The sequence below is a fragment of the Suncus etruscus genome, chromosome 6, assembly GCF_024139225.1.
Source record: "Suncus etruscus isolate mSunEtr1 chromosome 6, mSunEtr1.pri.cur, whole genome shotgun sequence".
In the NCBI taxonomy this organism is placed as follows: Eukaryota; Metazoa; Chordata; class Mammalia; order Eulipotyphla; family Soricidae; genus Suncus; species Suncus etruscus.
This window is the reverse complement of record NC_064853.1, coordinates 116,703,143-116,729,357: the sequence shown is the minus strand read 5'-3', so window position 1 is coordinate 116,729,357 and position 26,215 is coordinate 116,703,143. Positions and strand designations below refer to the sequence as shown.

At 40.2% G+C, this 26,215-nt stretch overlaps 3 protein-coding genes across 3 annotated transcripts in view; 2 read left to right on the top strand and 1 right to left on the bottom strand.

The window, feature by feature from the left end:
- UBE2V2 (ubiquitin conjugating enzyme E2 V2) overlaps window positions 1–26,215 on the top strand; it is a 738,183-nt gene that overhangs the window by 22,462 nt on the left and 689,506 nt on the right. The gene's annotated exons all lie outside the window — the stretch shown is intronic.
- MRPL32 (mitochondrial ribosomal protein L32) lies at window positions 1,475–9,911 on the bottom strand. The gene is made up of 3 exons (XM_049775775.1): window positions 9,724–9,911; window positions 8,208–8,389; window positions 1,475–1,946 (listed from the first exon to the last, which is right to left on the bottom strand). Exons 1-3 carry the CDS (start codon window positions 9,851–9,853, stop codon window positions 1,692–1,694), a joined length of 567 nt encoding a protein of 188 aa, XP_049631732.1. The 5' UTR covers window positions 9,854–9,911; the 3' UTR covers window positions 1,475–1,691.
- On the top strand, window positions 9,992–25,542 carry PSMA2 (proteasome 20S subunit alpha 2). The gene is made up of 8 exons (XM_049775768.1): window positions 9,992–10,089; window positions 14,942–15,018; window positions 16,596–16,728; window positions 18,240–18,362; window positions 19,680–19,761; window positions 22,267–22,340; window positions 25,134–25,191; window positions 25,272–25,542. The coding sequence occupies exons 1-8, from the start codon at window positions 10,049–10,051 to the stop codon at window positions 25,386–25,388; spliced, it is 705 nt and encodes a 234-aa protein (XP_049631725.1). The 5' UTR covers window positions 9,992–10,048; the 3' UTR covers window positions 25,389–25,542.

Genomic DNA, 26,215 nt, shown 5'->3' with positions numbered 1-26,215 from the left:
ACAAAATAATTGTGAGAATTTTGAGAGGACAGCATAAGAATCATCAATCTCAAAAGAAGATCTATATCTCCTGATACTGGCTGTATCACCTTTCCAGACAAATTAATCTTCCAGCTGACAACTCCAAATATTTCAGAGCTGGAGGAGGGCAATTAATCCTCCCTTCTGACTAGGCCTCCACGTTCAATCTACATCTTCTATAGAAATGGGCCCAAGTCTATTTCTCCTGAACCATACAGCTGAATAAGCTGCTTGCCATCAAACTTTACACTGCTGGGCCCGGAGAGATAGCATGGAGGTAAAGCGTTTGCCTTTCATGCAGGTCATCGGTTCGAATCCCAGCATCCCATGTGGTTCCCTGAGCCTGCCAGGAGCGATTTCTGAGCGTACACTCAGGAGTAACCCCTGAGTGATGCTGGGTGTGACCCAAAAACCAAACCAAACCAAACCAAAACAAAACTTTATACTGCTTACAGTTGTACATACTGTCACAGCGTTAATATAGACAGGGAAGGAAGAGAATAGTTTCAAACCTAATTCCTCAAAGAATCCTAGGGGGATTAACTACAGAAATTCACCGTCAGCACAGAAATAGAACAGCATTCCCAAAGAGGAAGATGCATATTATTATTATTAGTGAATAAAAATAATAACAGATAGCTACCAATACCAACAAACTAAATTTTCAGAGTAACTCCATTGGGAGGATGTCTAATGAGTTAAAAGAAATAACACAAGAAATGAAACACAAGAATAGACGGGAGATAAAATGAGAAAACATCAAGCAGAATTGAGAGTAAACTGTTACTTTTTTTGGGGGGGGGAGGGGGGGTTTGGGCCACACCCTGCGGTGCTCAGGGGTTACTCCTGGCTGTCTGCTCAGAAATAGCTCCTGGCAGGCACAGGGGGACCATATGAGACACCAGGATTCGAACCAACCACCTTTTGGTTCTGGATTGGCTGCTTGCAAGGCAAACACTGCTGTACTATCTCTCTGGGCCCGTTACTTTTTTTTAAACTCTTAATAGAGGTCAGTACCTGCCTACAGCTTTGCCATACAACTGTTACAACCCTGCTAGCTTCTAGATGTGTGCTCCAAAGAGATCAGGCACCCAGCTGAGGCAAATTGGAGTCAGGGAGTAACCGTGAGACCTAGCAAAAGCCCAGAAGCAGATCTACAGGCCAAGAAGTGCCAGAGAATCAGCACCTGCCTGTGGTGTCGCCAAAATGTCATTTCAAACCTTACATCCAAGGTTAACACCCCTGGACAGTATTCCATTGTGTATACGTACCACAGTTTCTTTAGTCATTCATCTGTTGTTGGACATCTGGGTTGTTTCCAGATTCTGGCTTTTTAAATAGCGCTAGAAGGAATATACCTGTGCAGAGGGCATTTTTGTATTGTGTTTTGTGTTCCTATGGCATATCCCTAGGAGTGGTATTAAAACACTTAATTATTGAAACATTGAAGCTGTTTTTTTTTGTCCTAGAAATTTTGTTTACTTAAAACCTTACTGACAAATAGACATTAATCCATTGAGATTTTATATTAGCATACATTTCAGAGTTGATTCATAATAAATTCTTTTAATTAGCCAGACAAAAACTGTTAATATTTTAAACTATATAGATTATGCACTTTATAAAAATGAATCTTCCTCTCATTCATGTGAAGTCATATTCTTTAGTTATCAGTTCTGAGTGAACCAGGATGGTCTCTTCCTCTCTCTTTCAATGATCCTCTTGTGCTTATCTTGTTCAGATGGTGTCTCTCCCATGTACAACACCACAGTCTCTAACGCAGGTGCTTTAAAGGGACCCCCTTCTTGTTTTCCTATCTGTCTTCTGATTTCTGCAGTCTCCTTCTGTACCTTCGCATAGCAGTAGCCACAAAGGACGTGTTTCTGTTTCAGATGGCCACATTCAGGACACGTGTCTATATTGTTCTTTAAAACAAAAACAAAAAACAAAATTATAACAAGAGCTAAAATAAATCACAACTAACAACTTATAGGCATAATGCCTATGAATGAACTTTTCTGAACTGTTCATACTACCTAAGGTCACATGCCATCCAACTAAATACCACTTTAATAAAGAAACTGAGGACAAACAACAATGAAACTGAATTAGAAGAACTGGGACGAGAACTCTGGTCTACAGACTTTAAATCTGGCATATTTTTACTAAGACAGTAGTCAGATGTATGTATAATGACACCCTATTCTCCCATCTTCAAGAACTAAATATCTAGCAAGAATTAAGTCTATCAGCAAAATGTAATGTTTCAAACAGGTCACATTTAAATGAGCAAGGAGTTCACTATTTCTATTAAATAATTCTGAGGAAAACAAGATAATAAGCACTTAATAAGGGAGCTTCTCTTGATTTATCGCAGGGTAAATAAAATTCCTATCTTCACCTCATACGAGAGACTGGCATTGATCAAAAGAAATGAAGGGGTCAGAGCACACTTGCCTTGCACACAGGTGACCTGGGTTAGATGTTTGGTATCCCATATAGTCCCTCAAGACACCAGGAGTGACTCCTGAGCACAGAGCCAAGAGTAATCCCTGAGCACCATCAGTTGTGGGCCATCCCTAAACAACAATAAAACAAAAAGAATAGGGGACCAGAGTGATAGTACAGTGGATAGGGCACTTGCTTTTCACCCACCAATCTGAGCCTGCCAGGAATGATTCCTGACTGTACAGCAGAAGTACCCCTGAGCACCAACTGGAGCAACAAACAAACAAACAAAAAAACAGTGTTGGTGAGAACACAGGGAAAAGGGATTCTCATTCACTGCTGGTTGACTCAGCATTTTTAGAAGACAATCCTAAAAAAAAAAAAAAAAACACACACACAACAACTAGGAATTGAGTTTCCATATGACCAGAAATTCCATTCCTGGGAACATATCCCAAGGGCCCAAAAGCACAAGGCAGAAAAGACATCTGCACACCTATGTTCATAACACTATTCACAATAGTCAAAACTGAAAACAGCTGAAGTTAACTAGAAGAGATGACTGAAAAAAGAAAAGATGGTACATCTACAATACTATGAATACTACTCAGCTGTAAAAAAATGAAGTCATGCAATTTGCTGCTATGTGGATGGATCTGGAAAGTATTATACTAAGTGAAATCAGTCAGAGAGAGAGGAACAGATTTAGAATTATTTCATATGCAAGGTATAAAAAAACAAGGAAATATAAAATGCCCAAAAACAATAGAAATGGAACAGAACTGGGGCCGGAGAGATAGAATGGAGGTATGGCTTTTGCCTTGCATGTAGAAGGTCGGTGGTTTGAATCTGGCATCCCATGTGGTCCCCTGAGCCCGCCAGGAGCGATTTCTGAGCCTAGAGCCAGGAGTAACCCCTGAGCGCTGTCAGGTGTGACCCAAAAACCAAAAAGAAAAGAAAAAGAAATGAATAGAATTGTTCTTCATCAAGAAGCTTGAAGGGTTGGGTGATGGATAAGTTAAGGAAGGGAACACTAAGATATTGGTGGAGGGAAAAGTACCTGTGACAGAGGTAGACTGCTGGGTGGAAGGGAAACTGGAGACACTGATGGTGGGAAATGGATACAGGGGAAAGGACTGGTGTTGGAACATTTTTGTTTGGTTGGTTGTTTTTTTTAGGGTCCCACCCGGCAGCACTCAGGGGCTACTCCTGGCTCTATGTTCAGAAATCGCTCCTGGCAGGCTTGGGGGACCATATGGAATACCGGGATTCAAACCACCGTTCTTCTGCATGCAAGGCAAATGCCCTACCTCTATACTATCTCTCCTGTCCCTGGTGTTGGAACATTTTATACCTAAAACTCAATCACAAATTTTTGTGACTTCATAATTCATGGTAATTCAATTTTTTAAAATTTCTATCTTAACTATAGGTTCAGTATATTTCAAATTTTAAAAGCAAATGTATTTTTTTTTTGGTTTTTCAGGCCACACCCATTTGATGCTTACGGGTTATTCCTGGCTAAGTGCTCAGAAATTGCCCCTGGCTTGGGGGGACCATATGGAATGCCGGGGGATCAAACCACAATCCTTCCTTGGCTAGCACTTGCAAGGCAGACACCTTACCTCTAGAGCCACCTCGCCGGCCCCGCAAATGTATTTCTTAATGTTATAGTATGCAGGTGTTTTAATGAGTTTTCATTCATGTCCACCCAGTTTTACTAAGACATTTACAAATCTAAGACAATTATTTTTAATATGTTCTAAATGTAGTATGAAATACAATAAATAGTAAGCAAGAACATCAAGGAAACTTAAAGATTCCTTAAGATTAAAAAGGGACTTCTGTGAAATAAATAAAAACAATTTTATTTTCTAAAAAAACTTACAAATCACTTGCTTTACTAACTAGTTATTTTACTCTTCTATGCTGGATATTAAATTTTAGGCCCAACTAAAAGCATGGAGCATATCCATAACTATCGTTTTTATTTATGACCAAAGCTTCTGGTATGAGAGACAGTAACATGGGGTAAATGGTACATGGTACCAGAGTGACAGTACATGGTACTTGGAGCCCTGCATGAAGCTGACCTGAGTTTGATCTCCAGCATCCTGTATGGTCCCCAAGCACTGCCAGGGGACCTAAATTTAAGTCAGGAGTAAGCCCTGAGCACAGCCAGGTGTGGCTCCAAAATAAAAACTAAACAACAAAATGATTTATGAACAAAATAGGAGAGCTACTCTTATTAAAGTTTTTTCATAGTTCCAGATCTTAAGTGCAGCCCAACTCTGACATGGTAATAGTTTTTTTGGTATGGTTTATTATTTGGGGGAGGAGGCATAGTGGGCAGTGCTCAGGGAGTACCCTGGCAATGCTAGACAACCAACCATATGGGATGCTGGTGACTGAATCTGGATAGACCAAGTAAAGGCAAGTACCCTATCAACTGTACTATCGCTCTGACCCTTATTCAATAATAGCTTTTGGTTTAGCTTCTACAGTTTAGTTTAGTAATTAATGTAGAAGTTTATGAAAGTCAATATTCTATCCTTTTGTCCCAACCCTTACCCCATCCCTTCTTTTACCTTTGTCACTGTGATGACCACATTTGTTTGCACTAAAACAGAAGTTATATACTCTGTTGTGGCACTGGAGATCACCACAGATCGGTCAAGATTACATTCAGCATGTGGCAGTACCAAATACCTACCTATGACTTAAGGCCTGCCAGATAAGCCATACTCCCTCTATTTTTGAGTTCCATCTGTACAGAATTGCTACTATAGAATGTTGTGGAGTAAACAGCAACTCAAAATTAGCCAATAAAGCCATAAATAACAAACCAAAGTAAAAAGCCCTTGCTTCAACGTGTTTTGACAATGAGGAGGGAACGTTCCTGGGTAGAAGTGATTTCTAGGTTCTGGGAAAAACAATAAAGGACTCATAAGCTCAAATTACCTGGACTCAAACTGATGCTATCATTTACCAAACTATAAGGGACTAAGTAATAGTATAGTGGGTAAGGTGTCTTGCATGCAGCTGGTTCATGTTCAATTTCCAGCATCCCACATGGTCCCCTAAGCTTTGCTAGGAGTAATTCCTGAGCCGTGAATGAACCCTGATCATCGCTGGGTGCAGCCCCAAAACAAAAACAAACAAAAGTTCGTAACTACAGAAATTTTTTTTTGCCAGTTTCTTCACCTAAAAAATGAGCAAAACATCTGTAGACACCACCTTCCCAGCCGAAAATGGACCGCTCCTCCATCAAGCTCAAAAAGAAAATGGCCACCAATGCTTCCTAGATAACTCAGTCTAGGCTGATACCTTTATAATATTCTCTGAAAATGGAAAGGGAGCAATTTCCCTTTCTGCATGAGCTATAGCAGCCCAATGTCACCTACTGTAAAAGCCCAGCTCCACAACTGAACCTTATCAAACTTCAAAGCCAGCTAATTGTTTCAGATCTATTAATACTGGACCACACTGGCTACATGAGGCCTGGTGACTCCTCAATACTTTATAGTGTCAACTCAGTAATATCACAGAAAATCTGATGAGTTACATAGTAATCTACAAAGCTCAGTGAGCCCTAGAAGGCTCAACTAGTACCAATCATAGCCTAGTACATCCTTAGACACTGAATTGTAGTAATAACATGGAGATAAAAAAAACATCATTTCAAATTGACCCTTGTTGATATAAATTGTGATAATTCCACTTGCCGTAGTGTAACAAACAATAGGAAGTAAATTCCTTTGTGGGAAGAGTGTAAGTGCAGTTAGAGAAATAAATACACTAACAACTATCATGACAATGGTAATAAGTAAAAGAAGTAGAATGCCTGTCTCGAATACAGGCAGGGCTGGGGGAAGAGGGAATTGGGGGCATTAGTAGTGGGAATGTTTCACTGGTGTGAAGAGGGATGTTCCTTTCATGACTGAAACCCAACTACGAACATGTTAGTAATCATGGTGCTTAAATAAAAATATTATCTAAAATTAATTAATTAATTAATTAAAAAAAGAAACATGACAAAAGCTAAAACACAAAAAAAATTTAGGAAAATCACAGCACCCAGAATTCAGAAAGAGGGAGAGTGATAAGATAACAGCAATGAGACACTTAGACTCCATTACAAACCTGTGAATGATAAAACCACTTCCATTCTATGCAAAGTAACTACTATAGGAATAAATATGGAAAGGGATGAGAAGAGACATAAACTAAAATTTATTACTAGGTTCAGAGAAATCAGACAAGAATCTTGAGTTAGAACAAGGTTTCTCAAATTGAATTTCGAAGATGTCAACCGGGGGGAAGGAAGGCATCACCTCTGTGTTTAAAAAGGATATTTATACTGTCTTTTACCAATTATAAAGATAAAATTTCTCTCCTTAGTGAAAATTTTCAATTGGAAATTTCAAAGAGTGATGTTTCAGCCTTCTCACATAAATGTTTATCAAGTGCTGGTTCAGAACATTTATCTGAAGGTACTGGGAATGTGGCCCAGAAATAGAATGAGTATCTAACATATGTGAGGTCCTGAGTTTAATTCCCAACCCCCATTCACACGTTCACATGCACACACGCACGAAAATTTCTTTGTGGGTATGGTGCATGCAAGCAGGCTTTGGTGGTGGGAGAAAACCTAGTGAAAAGACAGTCACTCTGGTAGTGGGATTGGTGTTCAAACATTTAATGCCTGAAAAGACTGTATTATGAATAACTTGTAAATCACTGTGTTTTGATAAAAATTACCAAAGAAATGAGCAAAATAATATTTAGAGTGTTACTGTAAAGATTTGATGAGATAATTCTCAAAGCACTCAAAATATAATATAATTAATTTTATATTGTTTAAATTCACAGAATTTTACTGTACTCGGTGAAGAATAAAAATAAAATGAATATGTGAGGGGAGGCTGATGCAATAGCATAACAGTAGGGTGTCTGTCTTCCATGCGGCCAACCCAGGATGGACACCGGTTCAATTGCCAGAATCCTATAAGCCTGCTAGGAGCAATTTCTGAGTGCAGAGCCAGGAGTAACCTGAGCACACTGCCAGTTTTGATACAACCCCACCGCCCAAAAAAAAGAATATGTGAAGGCTATTAAAACTCAAGATCCGGGGCACGGAGAGATAGCACAGCGGCGTTTGCCTTGCAAGCAGCCGATCTAGGACCAAAGGTGGTTGGTTGGAATCCCGGTGTCCCATATGGTCCCCCCGTGCCTGCCAGGAGCTATTTCTGAGCAGACAGCCAGGAGTAATCCCTGAGCACCACTGGGTGTGACCCAAAAACCAAAAAAAAAAAAAACACAAAAACTCAAGATCCAATAAACTTAAAGTTTATTGTTATTATTATTATTATTATTATTATTAAAGTTTCTGACTTTAAAGGTTCTGCCATAGTTGTCTGCACATTTTGGGTTAAAAATTACCCAACTCAAGACTGAACAACCACTCACAATACAAAAGTCATATAAATGGGCTCTTCCCAAGCCAATCCTGTATCTAGACTACATAAACTCCCACTTTGTTTGTTTTCCTATTATTTCAGTATTGAGAGCACACATACATATAAGCAAAAATATTCAAGACAGCAGACAAAGATATTCTATTTTATGCAGACAAGAGAAAGTAGAAAGCTAAGATCTAAAAATAATTTACCCATAACCTATATCAATATATCCAGAGGAAGCCATGAAAAAAAAAATCACAACAACATAAATGTTACCTTAATCTTGATAAGCTTCTGAGGATTTCTTCTTCTGCACCGGTTCCTTTCAATGCTGCGCCTATTCTTGGGAGCTGCCATCCAAAAGATACTATCCAAAAGGCTGGAAATCTCTTTATTTCCACTGGTATCATTTGCTGGTTCTGTATTTATAGACAGACTTTGGACTGCTAATGCTGGTTCTACAAAATAGAATATGAAGAGCCAGATCAATTTGGGGTGGAGGGTCACACCTGGTAGTGCTCAGGGGTTACTCCTGGCTCTATGCCCAGAATTCGCTCCTGGCAGGCTCAGGGGACCATATGGGATGCCAGGATTCAAACCACCATCCTACTGCATGCAAGGCAAATGCCTTACCTCCAAGCTATCTGCCCCTGATTACATTCTGAGTTCATTTTTTTTTTTTTTTTTGGTTTTTGGGCCACACCCGTTTGAGGCTCAGGGGTTACTCCTGGCTATGTGCTCAGAAATCGCCCCTGGCTTGGGGGGACCATATGGGACGCCGGGGGATCGAACCGTGGTCCGTTCCTTGGTAGAGCTTACAAGGCAGACACCTTATCTCTAGCGCCACCTTCCCGGCCCCCTGAGTTCATTTTTTTTCCTCATCTGATAAAATCTTAAAGTGACTTGGTTGCTCATAATACTTTAATGCAAGAGACGTATCTACTTAATATTCTGGCAAGTAAAAGTATATCATTTACTGTGCTTACTGTTTACAAGTTCAGTGCCTCCAGCCTTCCTCACTTTTCCTCACTCCCCCCCCCCCAAGCACAGATATGAGAAGTCACTGAGCAAAGAAATAGACTTGAATACAGCCAAATGTGGTCCAAAAACAAACAAAAATATTAAATTGGGCTGAGTATTAAATGCAAATGATAATGATTTTTTTAAAACCAGACATCTCCCTCAGTCTTAAACTGCAACCATCTTCAGCAACATTTAGTGCCTTTGATATGTGCTTTGATGGTACTTTTTGTTTTATATATATATAAAAAAAACCTTCACCAGTGCAACATTCCCATCACCAATGTCCCAAGTGTCCTTCCTCCCCACCCCACACCGGCCTGTACTCTAGACAGGATTTCTACTTCCCTCATTCAGTCACATTTTGTTATGATGGTTCTCCGTGTAATTATTTCTGTGACTTATAGCGATTCTGAAAACACTTTCTGATTGTGGGAAACAAGAAACACATAAAAGCTGCCAGGGAGGCGAGCCCAGACAGCATGCCACAGTTGACCATTAACAACCAGAAATGACCCCTGAGCAGTAAGCGTGGTGTGTTGCTCAAAATAAAAAGCAAACAGAAATAAATCACGACCTAGTAAACTGCTAAAACTGGACTCGCTTTCTCCTCCGATGGACGGCAGAACCCGTGCCTCTTACGAGCCTAGGCAAGGTGGCGACGTTTCGGAGACAACTAGAATGGCGAGCATTGAAAGCAATAGAAGCCAAGGTTGACCACGCCATCGGGCTTCTCCTTCAGCCCTGGCCCTGCGACAGCATCCGCACCTACCCCACGGCGGGCTGGGCTCGCCCGGCCAATCCTGCGGAAGTTTCGGCCGCAACCGTTGCCAACAGCTCCGTAGCACTGCCCGAGCTGCCTGCCAAGGTGGTGCCACCAGCACCAGGAAGGCGGGCGCCATCTTCCGAGCCCGCAGACAGGTCCCAAATCCCGCAGCTCCATCTGGAGCATGCGCAGAGCCTCGGCAGGGCCGGTCCGGTCGGAAGTCACGTGATGAGGACCTGCCTCTTGTCCAATCAGAGGGAGCGAGGGGCGGGGACAGGGCCGGAAGCGGCCGCAGTGCGCCAGAGTGCGGGGTCTCCGACGCTGAGCGAAGATGGCGGAGCGCGGGTACAGCTTCTCCCTGACCACTTTCAGGTAAGTGTCGGGCGGCCGGTCCGCTGCGCAGCCCTGCTTGCCCGGAGTCAGCGATCCATGGTTTTGCTCACCCTGGTCTCGGCTTCTGGCGTGCTGCTTGTGAAGCACCCAGTAGGTGGTGGAAGTGAAAGCGGAGCTTTGCAGAGTCATTGGCTGGGCCCGGGCAGAGGTTCTGCAGGTGCGCGCGGAGCTCGGAGCTGGAGCTGCGCGGTGAGGCCTCCCGGCCAGATTCGTTTCCTTTGTGGACGATGGACGATGGAGACGAAGCCTGCTGGTCCACGCCATCTCCTGCCGCCCGTTCGGAAGCTCCTGACTGAGCCGAGTAGACTGGTTCAGGGATCGAGCTGGATCTAAAGCCCTTTCGTCTCCAGAGCCTAAAATCCATTTTGAATCGAGCCTTCCTCTCCCTCTCTGTTTGGCGTCAGTGACTTGAGGGGTGGCCTCTCAGTTTCTTTCATACTCGGTTCTAGAAGTGTCAGTAATAAAAACGAAAGCGATTTATTTGTTCGCCTGCTTTGTGGGCCCCATCGACTGAACTGCATTCGCGTGTTTGCAGAAAGGGAGACAGTTTCTGAAAGGAAGAAGTGGTATGGTTAATTTAGGGGGGCCTACACCCGCCGGGGCTCTGGAATATGATTGAACCAGGACCAGCAGCTTGCAGGGCAAGTTTCCCGACCCGCTGTACTATCACTCAGTATTTTTTCAATGCCCAATTGAAAGAGAACATCACTGATGGACAGCAGAAGGATGCAGCGTGATCGTTTTTCGGGGATCAGTATTTCCCTTATTTCTTCAATGCTTGCCCAATAAAGTAGCCAAAGGCTAACGGTCTAGCTTGAGCCCCTTTCTGCATGAATTAACTCTCCAGTGACATTTGTGATAATGTTATCTCATAGTTTGTTTTACGCAATACATGAATAGTTGAATTGGGCGTTTGCCTTGCAAGCAGCCGATCCAGGACCAAAGGTGGTTGGTTCGAATCCCGGTGTCCCATATGGTCCCCCGTGCCTGCCAGGAGCTATTTCTGAGCAGACAGCCAGGAGTAACCCCTGAGCATCGCCGGGTGTGGCCCAAAAACCAAAAACAAAAACATGAATAGTTGAATTAACATTAAAAGTGGTTTCTTTTTTGATGAAAAAATTAATGATTTTCTATTTTCTTCGGTTTTCATCTTTAAAACACTTTCCTCTTGTCTTTCTTTTGGGCTTTCGGTTTGTTTTGTCACACCCTGAAGTGCTCAGGGCTTATTCCTAGCTCTGCATTTGCAGAAATCACTGCACTCAGGAGATGCAGGGGATTGATTCTGGGTGAGCCTCATATAAGGCAAACACCCTCCCAGCTTCTTCCCCATAAGTTTATTATTCTTTAGTGTTCCGCAGAGATATTTGGGCTAGGTATTGAGCAATAACGAAAGCTGAGTATATTGGATAAAGTCATGATATACTTATTGAACATGGTCATTTAAGGAAAACAAGTACACTTTAATTTTTCTGTTTTAATGCCTGTTGGTAGCTTTCTCAACCAACGTTCTAATTTGGAGACTATGAACTACTGGTTATAGACCTATTCCTTAAATCTAGAATATACCTATCACCACGGTCGTTGTGGGTGCATAATGAGAGTGCAGCCTATAGGACATTTGATTGCAGGCTGGAGAGCTGCAGACCAGGGTTTGATCTTTGGCATTTTATATTGATCCCCCAGTTCACCAAGTCTAATTTCTGAGCAGAGCCCAAGTAACCCCTAAGCATACCTGGGTGTGTGCCAAGCACTCCCTCTCCTACTACTCGCCAAAAAAGGTGATTTTTGAACTACAAAGTTATGTATTGGCTACATAGAGATTGACTGTTTTAAGAGAGAAGAATATTGTAAAATAATTCAGGGTGACAGAGATAGCTTAGTAGTGGGTTAGAAGCTCCCACCCCCACTCCCATTTAGCATTTAGTCCACAATAAGGCATGGCATACCCAGCATCACCCGGTGAAGAAGCACTGATTAGTGTCCCTCTCATTGCATTTTTTTTTTTTTTGGTTTTGGGGTCACACCAGGCATTGCTCAGGGGCTACTCCTGGCTCTACACTCAGAAATCGCTCCTGGAAGGCTCTGGGGACCTTATGGGATGCCAGGATTCAAACCACTGTTCTTCGGCATGCAAAGCAAACACCTTACCTCCATGCCATCTCTCTGGCCCCCCTCTCATTGTATTTTTAATTTAGCAACCACTAAAATCAACTGCTGGTCTGGTCAGTCACATTGGAATATAATGTTGGGTATGCAAAGCATGAATGCATGGGATTCTGCTCTTAAGTGGTTAGTGTGGCTTTCCTGAGGATAGGAAATTTCACCTAAGGATTGAAGGATAATTGGGCAATAATGAAAAACAGTCCAGACAGACCTCACGTTTCAAAGCCCTCCCTCCCTTTTTAATTGTATCACCGTGAGCTACCAAGTTCTCGGTGGTTGAGTTTCAGTCATAGACTGTTCAAACACTCTTCTCCAGTGTTCATGCCACCGGTGTCCGCAGTTTCCCTCCCTTGACTTTTCTTTTTTGTGCCCTCTTCTTTTCCTTTTAGATACCTTAATTTGTACTACTGATAAAGTATTTCATGCACCTTGATTTGCAATACCATTACAGAAAAGGTATCATGCAAATCACTTTTTTTTCTAATATCACTTTATTTTTCCTAAATCTGCATAGTATAACAATGTGTAGATGTACCATAGTTTCATTATCCACTTACCTATACTCATCTTTAGGCTGTTTCCAGATTCTGGCTATTGTGAATAGTGCTGCAATGAATATAGGAGTGTAGATGCCTTTTCTGCACTGTGTTCTTGGGCCCCTGGTGTATATTTCTAGGAGCAGTATTGGTGGATCTTAAAGAAGCTCAGTTTCTAGTTTTTTGAGGAAGGTCCATATTTTTCAAGAAGGCTGAACCAGTTGACATTCCCAGCAGTAGTGAATGAGTTCTTCAATTTTTTTTTTTTTTAAATTCTACAGCACTCTGAGAAACAAGGTGGAATGTTTTGATGGAAACTTGAGTCAAAGTCAGAAAGGGAGTATTTATTTGGTGGAAGGATATGTTTTTGGTTTGATTTGGGGGCCATTCCCAGCAACACCGGGTAATTCGTGGCTTTCCATAGTGCTTGGGGAACATATAGGATACTGGGGATCAAACTCAAGTAGCTGTCTACAAGGCAGGCACCTTATCTGCTATACTAACTTTCCATTCCTCCAGAATTTTTTAATTTATTTTATTTTGGTTTTTGGGTCACATCCGGCAGCACTCAGGGGTTACTCCTGGCACTGTGCTCAGAAATCGCTCCTGGCAGGCTCAGGGAACCATATGGGATGCCGGGATTCCAACCACTCTCCTTCTACATGCAAGGCAAACACACTACCTCCATGCTATCTCTCTGGCCTTCTCCTCAGGAATTTTGATAATTTTATAAAGATAACACAAATAGCAGTCTAAAACTTGAGATTATTTTTTTTCAGTAGTAGACTGTGTAATCCTAGTTGTGTTGCTTTGGACAAACTTACTTTGCTACCTCTCTGGCCCCCGAAGTTTTGTTTTTTAATATTGAAAAACTTGTGTTAGGTTTTTTTTTTATTTAAAGCTGTCACATGACAGCTCAATTCTGAGTTTACTGCAAACCCTTTCCTATGGAAAACACATAGGGATTGAACCAGAAAACATTCCCATGAGTAGTGAATGAGGATTCTTCTTTCATCATATCCACACCAACAGTATTTTTGATTATGTGCCATCTTCATTGGTGTTAGATGGCATCTCTTTGTAATCTTGATTTAGATATCAGTCAGTGATAAGAGATAAGCATTTATTCATGTGCCTACTAGCCATCTGTTGTTGATGTTCCTCTGAGGCTGTCTGTTCATTTTCTCTATCCATTTTTGAATGGGATTTTTGGATTGGGGGGATTAATTTTTGTATTTTGTCTATCCAAGATATCAACCCTTCTTTTGCCATACAGAATCTTTTTTAGTTTGTAATCACATTTGTTCAAATTTGATTCTGTAACCTTTGCAATAGGCATCTTACCATTGAAGACTTGATCATTTTTTTTTGTTTTGTGTTTTGTTTTGGGCCATACCCAGTCTCTATGGGGAGTTACTCCAGATTCTGCACTCAGAAATCACTCCTGGCAGACTTGGGGGACCATCTGGGATGCCTGGTCCATCCCTGGTCAGCACATACAAGGCAAATGTCCTACTGCTGTGTGTCACTCTGGCCCCCATGAAAACTTGATCTTGAAAAATTCTGTCTGTTTTCCTGAGTGTCCTTTTATAAACTCAGGTCTGATCTCAAGGTCTTTGATCCACTTTAAGTTGACTTTTGTGTAAGGTGTAAAATGGAGCCAGCCTTAATTTCTGACTTATCCAGTTGTCACAATACCATTTGTTGAAGAGGCTGTCTTTATTTCACTTCATGTTCTCTGCTCCTATGTCAAAAATTAGTTGAGCATATACTTGGGGTTTGTCATTGGATATTTCTTTCTGACACATTGGTCTGAAAGTGAATCTTTGTTACAATACAAGGACTGTTTTGGTCACTAATCATCATAAATTTTAAAGTCCAATTTGGGGAGCCTGGGGATCTGGTTTCATTTTGATTTTTGGCACTACATATCATAACCCAACTGCACCTGAAGTGATCCATGAGCATAGTTGCAGCTTAAAACCTACAAAGAATATTTAAAAAAAAAAAAAGGCCCACTGAGGTTTTGTATTTGATTAGTATATTTGACATATACCTGCTCTCATTGGTATTCTCATAAGGATTTGGTAAAGATGTGATTTTAGAAACTACCATTCTTTTTTTTTTTTAAGCCCATCTGGTAAACTTGTCCAGATTGAGTATGCCTTGGCTGCTGTGGCTGGAGGAGCGCCTTCTGTGGGAATTAAAGGTAATAAGATGCTGTATTCATTTCAGATGTCTGCTAATACTTGTTCTTATAGTTAATGGGAGTTAATTATTAATTCTAAACAAAGGACTTTTTGATCAATAGAGTATTGTAAATTTAAACTTTTCTTTGTCGATTTGTAATACTCTGAAGTTTAGAGAAATGAACCACAAAGACTAAAATGATTGAGATTTATTTTCCTGTAAATATAGCTATTTTTATATGATGTAATAATCTAAAAATATTATTTAGAATTCAGAAAACTGAGTTGTTTTTCCATCGATTACATATAGTTCTATAGTAGTTTTTACTTTCATACTTCAGAAAAAGTAAATAATGGACTTTCTGTAGCCGGATGGCTTGGAGATCTTGGTTCGCCAAGAACATTGGCATATCCTTCCCTAAAGAACCCCCCCAGGGCCCAGAGAGATAGCACATCGATCCAGGACCAAAGGTGGTTTGTTCGAATCCCGGTGTCCTATATGGTCCCCCGTGCCTGCCAGGAGCTATTTCTGAGCAGACAGCCAGGAGTAACCACTGAGCACCGCCGGGTGTGACCCAAAAACCAAAAAAAAAAAAAAAAAAAAAGAACCCCCCAATAAAGTGCTTTGATCTGAAAAAAAAAAAGTACACAATAGAACAAACAACCTAACAGGTGTCCCTTTTTTTTTGTTTTGTTTTTGTTTTTGTTTTTGTTCTGGGTCAGTCATGCTTAGGGGTTACTCCTGGCTCTTCATTCAGGAATCACTCTTGGCAGACTTGGGAAAATATATTGGACACTGGGATCAAGCCTGGGTCAACTGCATGCAAGACAAAAACCCTACTTTTTGTACTGTTGCTCTAGCCCTAAAAGATAACTTTTAAAGAAAAGTCTGTAATTCTTGATTTTAAATTTCAAATTATAAGAACAGTAGAAAAAGTTTATTTTAAAAATTCTTGGTTCTTCAATGTCCTAGAACATTTAAGACACCTTTACTACCTTTAGCTATAGAGATTTATTAAGTCTGGTATATGTTTCTCAATCAAGGGCTGACCCCTTTGGGCCCACAGATATTCTAAGGGTCATAAGACAAGGTGAACCCAAGGTGAAAATCAATTAAATTTGGTGCCATATAATAGAATGCCTGTCTTGAATACAGGCAAGGGATGTGGAAAAAAGGAAGTTAGGAGATATTGGTGGTGGGAATATTGCACAGGTGAAGGATTGTTGTGTTTTTGTTTTTATTTTATAAATAAAGCCCAACTACAAACATATTTGTAATCATTGTACTTAAATAAAGATAAAAAGTATTAAAAAAAAATTTGGTGCCATAGCACAAGACCTGGTTGTTAGCCAGTAGGATGAGGAACCATAGGAAATAAACAGGGTCAAAGGGTGGGGGGAACATCAGGAAAAGATTGAGAAGCATTGATATAAGTGATTATTGAGGAGGAAATTGAGTTTCTGTTTCTCAGATATTTTTATATTTTAAAATAGTTCTAGAAATTAGAAGAAATGAGGGTTCCATAATTTGAAGATGCTTTTGAAGTAGCGTCTTCACTACTACATTTAAACTGCATTTTTTTTTCCCTTTTTTAAGCTGCAAATGGTGTGGTATTAGCAACTGAGAAGAAACAGAAATCCATTCTGTATGATGAGCGAAGTGTGCACAAAGTGGAACCAATTACCAAGCATATAGGTTTGGTATATAGTGGCATGGGTCCAGATTACAGGTATTTATATTTAATGTTTTCTTCCATCATATTCTTTAAGGAGAAAATTCAAGGGATATTTTTCTTTTACTCTCAGCTCTGCCTCTATCTTTTGCTTATCAACAGTAAACTCATTGGCTGCTAGATCTAGTTTGTTTAGAAAGGACAGATTAAGAATTGGTGTCAGAAAAATATTTCAATGGAAAGGACACTTGTCTTGCATGTGGCCAACCTGGGTTAATCCCAGGTACTATATATGGTCCCCTAAGCATGGTCAAGAATGTTCCTTGAGTACAGAGCTGGGGATTTGAGTACTGACTGGTGTGGTGTGGCCAAAAGATAAAGAAAAATAATTACTTTAAAGAGATTGGTACACTATTCTTCCTTCACTGGTTTTTCCTTTGATCACAGTTCTGTGACTTGTCCCAAGGCTTAATTCAGCACATTTGATGGATGCTCTCTATCTAAATTGTTTTTAAAAACAAAGTGATATATGTCATAATAAAATGCCTCTTAAAGGCATGAGAGATAGTACAGCCAGTAGGGCATTTGCCTTGTAAGCAGCCGATCCAGGACAGACGGTGTTTCGAATTCTGCCATCCCCTGGGGTCCTCCATGTCTGCCAGGAGTAACTCCTGAGCGCTGCAGGGTGTGACCCAAACAAAACAAAACAAAAAATGCCTCTTAAAAGATCAGGCAGTAAAAGAAAGCATTACCATATATATTTGGTAGTATCTTATTTCTGTTCTCAATGAAAGGACAAAGTTGTCAGAGGCCACAGAAGAATATGGCAATTCATCTGGATCCAAAAGGTCATATTTCATATTTCACAGGAGAGACCCTATTATATTCAGGTGCCAGCAAGTTGCAAGATTGTCAGCTTTTTTATTTAGCGAATAATTACTATTAATTTTTGTGGAGCACCAATTTTGTGGCCACGAATTTTAATGGATAGAAAAACCATGCCATTGGAAGGTGCCATGATTCACTAGAACAGATCCTGCATCCTGAGTAAGAGAACTGCCACTCAGAATAAGTTAGAGAATCAGCGTAATGGGTATTCTATAGAGATAAGGTGCCTGTAGTTCAGAATAGTCTTACTGGGTGGAGTGATAATCCTATTATCTTGCTGATGTATTAATTATCTAGTATGGTTCACACCTTGACAACTTTTATATTTTTAAGACTTTAGGTAGTTTCTTTTACTTAATTTCTGGAGTACTTTTTAAGATATATTTTGTGGGAAGAATAAAAGAGACTCTAAGAATGGGGCTAGAGAGATTGTGCATAAGGTAAGGCACTTTCATGTGCCTGACCTGGGTTTTATCCCCAGTCCTGAGCCCCTGCAAAAGCAAGCTCTGAGTACAGCTGAGCGTGACCCTAAAAACAAAAAATATGCCTTAACTCTTATGTCTCAATATGAGTTTTACCTGACAGCTGCTATGTAAGAGCCGTTTGTAAAACATGTGCTGTATGGCTTTTGGAGAAAGGGTCTTTCGGTACCATGTCTTAATTCAGTCTTTCTTCTTTAGAGTGCTTGTGCACAGAGCTCGAAAACTAGCTCAGCAGTATTACCTTGTTTACCAAGAACCCATTCCCACAGCTCAGCTGGTGCAAAGAGTAGCTTCTGTGATGCAAGAATATACCCAGTCAGGGTAAGTTATTTTCTTCCTTGGTATATGAAAAAGAAATTCATTTTAGAAACTAGATAAAAATTTCATGACTTCTTAATCCTTTTTGCTTATTAATAACTAGAGAAAATTACTGTGATGAAGTAACTAGATGTAGACTACTTTAAGAAAAAAAATGGGACTGTTTCCTTGCTGCTCATTTAACAGCAAAAGCTTATAGATTAAAAGCTAATTTGCCAGTGACTGAATACTTCATTTTTTTTTTTTTTTTTTTTTTTTGGTTTTTGGGCCACACCCGGTGATGCTCAAGGGTTACTCCTGGCTATGCGCTCAGAAGTCGCTCCTGGCTCCTGGCTTGGGGGACCATATGGGACACTGGGGGATCGAACCGCGGTCTGTCCAAGGATAGCGCAGGCAAGGCAGGCACCTTACCTCTAGCGCCACCGCCCAGCCCCGACTGAATACTTCTTTTTTTTTTTTTTTTTTTTTTTTTTTGGTTTTTGGGCCACACCCGTTTGACACTCAGGGGTTACTCCTGGCTATGTGCTCAGAAATCGCCCCTGGCTTGGGGGGACCATATGGGACGCCGGGGGATCGAACCGCTGTCCTTCCTTGGCTAGCGCTTGCAAGGCAGACACCTTACCTCCAGCGCCACCTACCCGGCCCCCTGAATACTTCTTTATGAGCATATAATCATTGCTACTCCCAAATTTATCTTTCCAAGTGGGAATTATTGTAAGCATACAGTAAAAACAATGGCTCTGTAATACATTGGTCTTACTCCTAATTCTACTGTTTATAATATCATGAGGTATTATAAAGTTAATTTCTGGTAGTAAAGCCAATGGGAAAGCTACCTAACTTGTAAGTTGTAATTTTTAGGCCAGAGAGAGTACAGGGATTGCTAATGTATAGCACTAGCACTCTAAAAATAACTATGAATGATTTATGAAAGTATTCTTAAAAACTATACATCGAAACTGAAAGTTTAAAAGAAATGTAATGAGTATCTCCAAGTTAAGTAACAGACTTAAAAATCTAATTCTGTAGCTGGAGAGATAGCACAGTGATAAGGCATTTACCTTGCTCGCATCCAACCCAGGACAGACTGCGGTTTGAATCCCAGCCTCCCATATGGTCCCCCAGCCTGCCAGGATCGATTTCTGAGTGCAGAGCCAGGAATAACCCCTGAGCACCACCAGTGTGACTCCAAAACAAAAAAAATCTAATTCTGTTTACCTAATAACATGCCTTGCTTGAGGCTGTTATCTTTAATAAATTCTTCCTTTAGGCTGTTATTAATCATGAATATGTCACATAACATTCGTTTTGTTTCTACAGTGGTGTTCGTCCATTTGGAGTTTCTTTACTTATTTGTGGTTGGAATGAGGGACGACCATATTTATTTCAGTCAGATCCATCTGTAAGTATCCCAATATATAGTTGAGGTTTTTCTTATTAAAATAATCTTTGATGGCTATCTAAACAAATACAGAAATCAGGGATCAGACAGATAGTTCAGGAAGTTGGGTGCCTTGCCTTGCATGCCACAATTTCAGCCACAACCTGATTTGATCCTTGTATCACCAGCCCCTAATCACTATCACAAATGACCATTGAGTACTCACTGAGTGGCCCAAAATCTCCTTCCCATCCAAAATATGGATATAAAAAGCTTAAAATTTGCAACATCGTTTTCTCTTTAACAGGGGCCAGAGCAATAACTGAGTAGGGGATATCTGACAGTTCCCATCATTGACAGATAACATCTCTGAACTTCTGAAGCTCTTTAACAATACTTTCAGTTATCCTCATTAGTAGGTAGTAGAATTCAGGTTTTATCTTTTGCCCTTTTATACTGTTATACTGAAAAGACAATTGCTTTTTATGGTACAGCAGGTAAGGTATTTGCTTTGCACAGAGTTAAGATCCCAGTAGTCCATCTGGACCCTGATGAACATTGAGTATGGCCCAAAAAAAGAAAAGAAAGACTAAATTATATTGGTTTATTTCAGCATTTTTTTCTGTACATATGTACTTTTACAACCAGTAAGGTAAACAATGGTGTATTATTGCTGCCTATTTTGTTGTTGTTGTTGTTGTTTTTGGTTTTTGGGTCACACCTGGCAGCGCTCAGGGGTTACTCCTGGCTCAGAGATCGCTCCTAGCAGGCTTGGGGATGCCAGGATTTGAACCAACGTCATTCTGTCTAAGGCAAACACCTTACTGCTGTGCAATCTCTCCAGCCCCCTTATTGCTGCCTTTTATATTATAAAATTTAAAAAATTTTTGAACACTTCTGATGAAAAGCTCTTTTTAATTTATTCACCAATAATTATTTGGTCACTTTTAGATATAGATGTTAAATTTTTTTGGTTGATTTATTGATTTTTGAGATTTGGGCCATACGTGACATTGCTTGAGCTGGAGATTGAATTTAAGTCAACTTGTATAAGGCAAACTCCCTATTTTCTGTAGTTGTATGACTCCACCCCTCAGTGACAGGTTTTTAAATTCCTTCAGTTCTTCTAAGCTAAATTGTTGTTAACTAATTCATTCAATTAACCTGTTTCCTCTAAATGGTATTTTTACATAAATATATGTAAGCTACATGTTTGAAGTGTACAAATTGATAGGTTTTGTTATAAGTTAATATTTGAGAAAATTACCACAAATAATCAAGGAACTTCTTCATAATCTCCATGTTCCTTCATGCTTCTTTGTTATTTTTCCCTTCAATCTGTTTTGTTGTGTGTGTTTGGTGGCTCCTCAGCAATGCTGGGGCCCAACAGAGTGCTAGCTTTCTGTTGGACTAGGGCAGTGCTTCTCAATTATTTTCTGTCATGCCCCCCAGGAAGAAGAAAACATTTTCGTGCCCCCCCCGCATGACTGTAAATAGTATCTTTATTAAAAAAAACTTTAACCTGCAAAACAAAAATATATAAAATAACTTGAGCTGATATTTTAATCAGAGGTGATGTCTGGATTAATGGCTACAATGAGCACAATTTGCAATGTATAGCTTTTCGAAGCGGGATTTGAAGCAGGACACAGCAACTCTCAGCTCCAGAGACATACAGGGACATAAACACGAGGCTTAGCTTGTTATGACAGTGTTTGCCGAGGTCAAAAGTGCCCCCCTTTACGGAGCCTTGCACCCCCCCCCCCATTTGAGAAGCACTGGACTAGGGAAACCATACAGTACTAGGGATAGAATATGGATGGGTCCCTGTGCTTTTATCTATCTCCTTAGTCCCCATTTAAAATAAGATTTTTGAAAATAAGATTTATTGTTCTTATTTTAGGCACCGTGATTTATGGTACTCTTTTTTTTTTTTTTTTTTGGTTTTTGGGCCACACCCGGTAACGCTCAGGGGTTACTCCTGGCTATGTGCTCAGAAGTTGCTCCTGGCTTGGGGGACCATATGGGACACCGGGGGATCGAACCGCGGTCCGTCCAAGGCTAGCGCAGGCAAGGCAGGCACCTTACCTTTAGCGCCACCGCCCGGCCCCTATGGTACTCTTAATAACAAAATTTATGCATACAGTGTTCCAACATTACACCCTCCACCAGAGTGTCTGCTTCCCTTCAATATTGGCTCAGCTTCCCTTTAAATTTTAATTAATCCCTTAGGAGCTGGAGAGATTGTTCAGGGTTAGATGCTATATGTATGAGTCCAATTCCAGTTCGATCAATAGCATCTAGACCCTAAGTAGGGCCACCTCCTTGAACACTCATGCTAAACTACAGTGTGGTCATCCAATGAATAGCCCCCAGGCTCCTGGACCCTGCTCGGGTGCCCCATCTCCTCAAAAATCTAGTAATATGACATTCTAGTAAACCTGGGTAGTAAAGGTTAGATAAAATCACAGTTGCCACTATGATGCAATTAAAGCAACAAATTAAAATATTTTTCTTCCTGATTAGGGAGCTTACTTTGCATGGAAAGCCACAGCCATGGGAAAGAACTATGTGAATGGAAAAACTTTCCTTGAGAAAAGGTAGGCATATAGAAGCTTAATATGTATTTCTTGTGGATTTCTTTTTACATTTTCATTGTAGTTTACTATATAGTTTTGGGAGGTTTGTTTTTGAGCCACATCCAGCAATGCTCAAGGATCACTCCTGGTGGGCTGAGGGAACCATCCATATAAAGGGATCAAACCCTTTTTAGGAATCAAACCTGGCTTGGCCTTGTGCAAGGCAACCAACCAACCCACTATACTATGGTCCTATTGTTTTTCTTTCTTTTTTTTTTTTTTATTTTTTTTTATTTTCCTGTCATCTCAAAAATAAATTGGAGAGGAAAAGTTTTTAAAGAATTCAAATGATTGTTTTGTTTATTTTTAGTGTGACAGAGCTGGGAACTATTTCTGGCTCTGCTTGGGATTCTGTCCTTGCACCACCAGTGGGCCCTGAGGTACTTGGGATCAAACCCTGGCTTTCCTTACAAATACGCTTGTCCCCATTAAGCTATTTCTCTGTCCCTGGTATATGTATATGAAGAAAGAGTTTCGCCTTATGTAAATATCTGCCGTGACAGCCTCACACACAAAACTTTACTCATTTGTTCACAACATAGTATTAATTCATCAAAATATGTCCTATCTTTTTAAGTAGGAAAAGTTTCTGATTAACACTTTAACCAATGGATCTTTCTTAGTAAAGTATAAAAATTTGGGGTGAGGACCCGGAGAGATAGCACAGCGGCGTTTGCCTTGCAAGCAGCCGATCCAGGACCAAAGGTGGTTGGTTCAAATCCCGGTGTCCCATATGGTCCCCCGTGCCTGCCAGGAGTTATTTCTGAGCAGACAGCCAGGAGAAACCCCTGAGCACTGCCGGGTGTGGCCCAAAAACCAAAAAAAATTGAGGCGAGGGGGCCAAAGTGATTGCACAATGGTAGGGCTTTTGCCTTGCCGCAGCCTATCTGGGACCAACCCAGATTCGATCCCCAGCATTCCATATGGTCTCCCAAACCTGTCAGGGATGAGTTCTGCTAACAGCCAGGTGTAAAACAAAAAACAAAACAAAAAAATTGGGGGTAGTGGAACAGGCTTCCTAAGTGTTGCTTAGAAGACCAGATGCCCCAAGAGCGATCCTAAGAGGTGCTGGGAATCAAATTTAGTGTGTGCTTTAATTACTGTCTTCCAGCCTGTCACATAAGAGAAATTTTGTTGTGAAATATTTTTTGTTTGATTCTTTTGTTATTTGTGCCACACCCAGCAGTGCTCAGAAATCACCCCTGGCAGGCTCAGGGGATGCCAGGGTTGAACCTGGTTCAGTTGTGTGTAAGGCAAATGCCCTACCCACTGTGATCCAGCCCCTGAAATATTTTTGTTTGATTTGGTGGGTCAGTGTCACTATTCAGTTCTGTTCTTAGTTCTATGCTCAGAGGCACTTCTAGCTATGTTTGCTGGCCCTTATGTGGTACCAAGGATTTAATCATTTGCATGCAAGGAATCTACCAGGTATATGCACCTCAATTGCTATATCTTCTCTTTGGGCCCAGTATTAAGGTCCCAAAAGTCTAGGTCTGGGATTAAATTGTAAATATAGTCTTAAAATATTTATTTGTTTTCATGCCATACCTAGTTACGGAAGCTCAGGGATCACTCATGGTGGGATGCTTAGAGGAACCATATTGGGCATACTAGGGACTGAATCTTGTTGGCTGTGTTCAAGACAGATACTCTACTGAACTACCTCTCTGGCCCCTACTATAATCTTTACTTAACTTTTTTGCTTTTACACATTATTAATGAACCAAACATTTCACATGAAGTTACAATAAGGACAGACAAATTGGGTGCAGGACAGATGGTACAGCAGGTAAAGTGCATGCATGCCTTATCAGCCCTGTCATTACTGATCCCTTGAGTGCAGAGCTAGGAATAAGCTCTGAGCACCTAGTGGATGTGATACAAAAACAGTCAAAAATTTTAGCAGAAATCTATTTTTATGCAAGTTTTTGTTTTGTTTTGAATCCTAATGAATTATATTCCTAATATGTCTGATCATCTGAAAGTATTTTCATTTCAAGAATTTACCTAATTGTCGGGGACGGCGCGGTGGCGCTAGAGGTAAGCGTCACCGGGTGTGGCCTAAAAAAAAACAAAAAATAAACAAAAAAAAGAATTTACCTAATTGTCAATCACGTATTTAGGAACAGCTTTCTTGATAAAGTAACTGAATGAATCAAGTTTATTTTTGTTTGTTTTATTTTTTTGTTTGTTCTTTGTTTTTGGCCACACTAGTGTCGCTCAGGGGTTACTCCTGGCTATGTGCTCAGAAATAGCTCCTGGCTTGGGGGGCCATATGTGATGCCAGGGGATCAAACTGCAGTCTGTCGTAGGCTAGTAGTGCACGAAAGGCAGGTGCCTTATACCCTGCGCCACTGCTCCAGCACCAATAGCTTCTTATTTTTAAGCATTTTTAAACTTTTATCTAATTGCTGTCATGAATTGTTATTTGTGCTTTTAAGAATTCTTAGACTTTTGGGGCCAGAGAGATAGCACAGGGGTAGGGCATTTGCCTTGCATGCAGCTGATCCAGGACAGACGGTGGTTCGAATCCCAGCATTCCCAATGGGCCTCTGTGCCTGCCAGGAGCAATTTCTAAGCACAGATCCAGGAGTAACCCCTGAGCACCGCTGGATGTAACCTAAAAACAAACAAACAAACAAAAAAACCATACACCAAAATAAGAATTCTTAGACTTTTATGTAATAGCTAGTTATAATTATGATGCAATAAATCATGGTTTCTCTTTTCTCTTTTTACCAAAAAATTCTTTAGATACAATGAAGATCTGGAACTTGAAGATGCCATACATACAGCCATTCTAACCCTAAAGGTTCAGTATCTTATGATTGGATTTTAAATTATTTTATAACTAACAGCTTGGGAAATTGATGTTTTCCTCTTCTTCAATAGGAAAGCTTTGAAGGGCAAATGACAGAAGATAACATAGAAGTTGGAATCTGCAATGAAGCTGGATTTAGGAGACTTACTCCAACAGAAGTTAAGGATTACTTGGCTGCCATAGCATAATAATGGAGTGACTGAAAAATCTGGAATTTCAGATAATCTATCTACTAAAACATGTTTTGTTTTGCATACTTTTTGCATAACTCATTTCTACATGTTTAATGGACTTATGTTTTTAAATTGACAGTTATAAGTCATAATAAACTATTAAATCCAATTTCCAGTATTTTGAGAGTTAGTAAACTTAGCATAAGTTCCTGCTTAATTTTTGGAAACTACATTACTAAGCAGAATGGTGGATCACTCTAGTTTTCATTTATGTTTTGGTTAAATCAAATCCTGTTAGCTTCTTTATTACCAGATGTTTTCTGTACTAGTAAAGCACAACACTCATTTTAGTAAGCACCAGTCTTTTAGAACTAAGAGAATAAGTAACTAACTCATGAGTATAGAGAGTATCACTGTTTTTTAGTAACTTTCCCTATGTATCCGTGTAATAATAAGAATACTTTGAGAAAAGAACTGGAACACTGAAAAGTGCTACACCAAAATAATCTTTATAAGGGAATATATGATATAATCAAATAAAAATAGGATTGCTGGTTCCTGTTTGTTCATAACAGGCAAATGAAATTCAAAGGAGAGAGCTGAAATAAAATAATAATAGTGTCAGAACTTTAGCTTAAGTCATATGTTCTCAGTATACTCCAACTCACTGAAAATCTAGGCCCATAAAAATCAAATTGTCACTGTTTTCAGTGTGAAGGTATGATGGTATAGTATTCTATTTAATTTTCTTTTTTTGGGCCACACTTGGTGATGCTAAGATACTATTAGGATTACTCTTAGGATTTGAACCTAGGACTCCTACATGTAAAATATGCACTCTC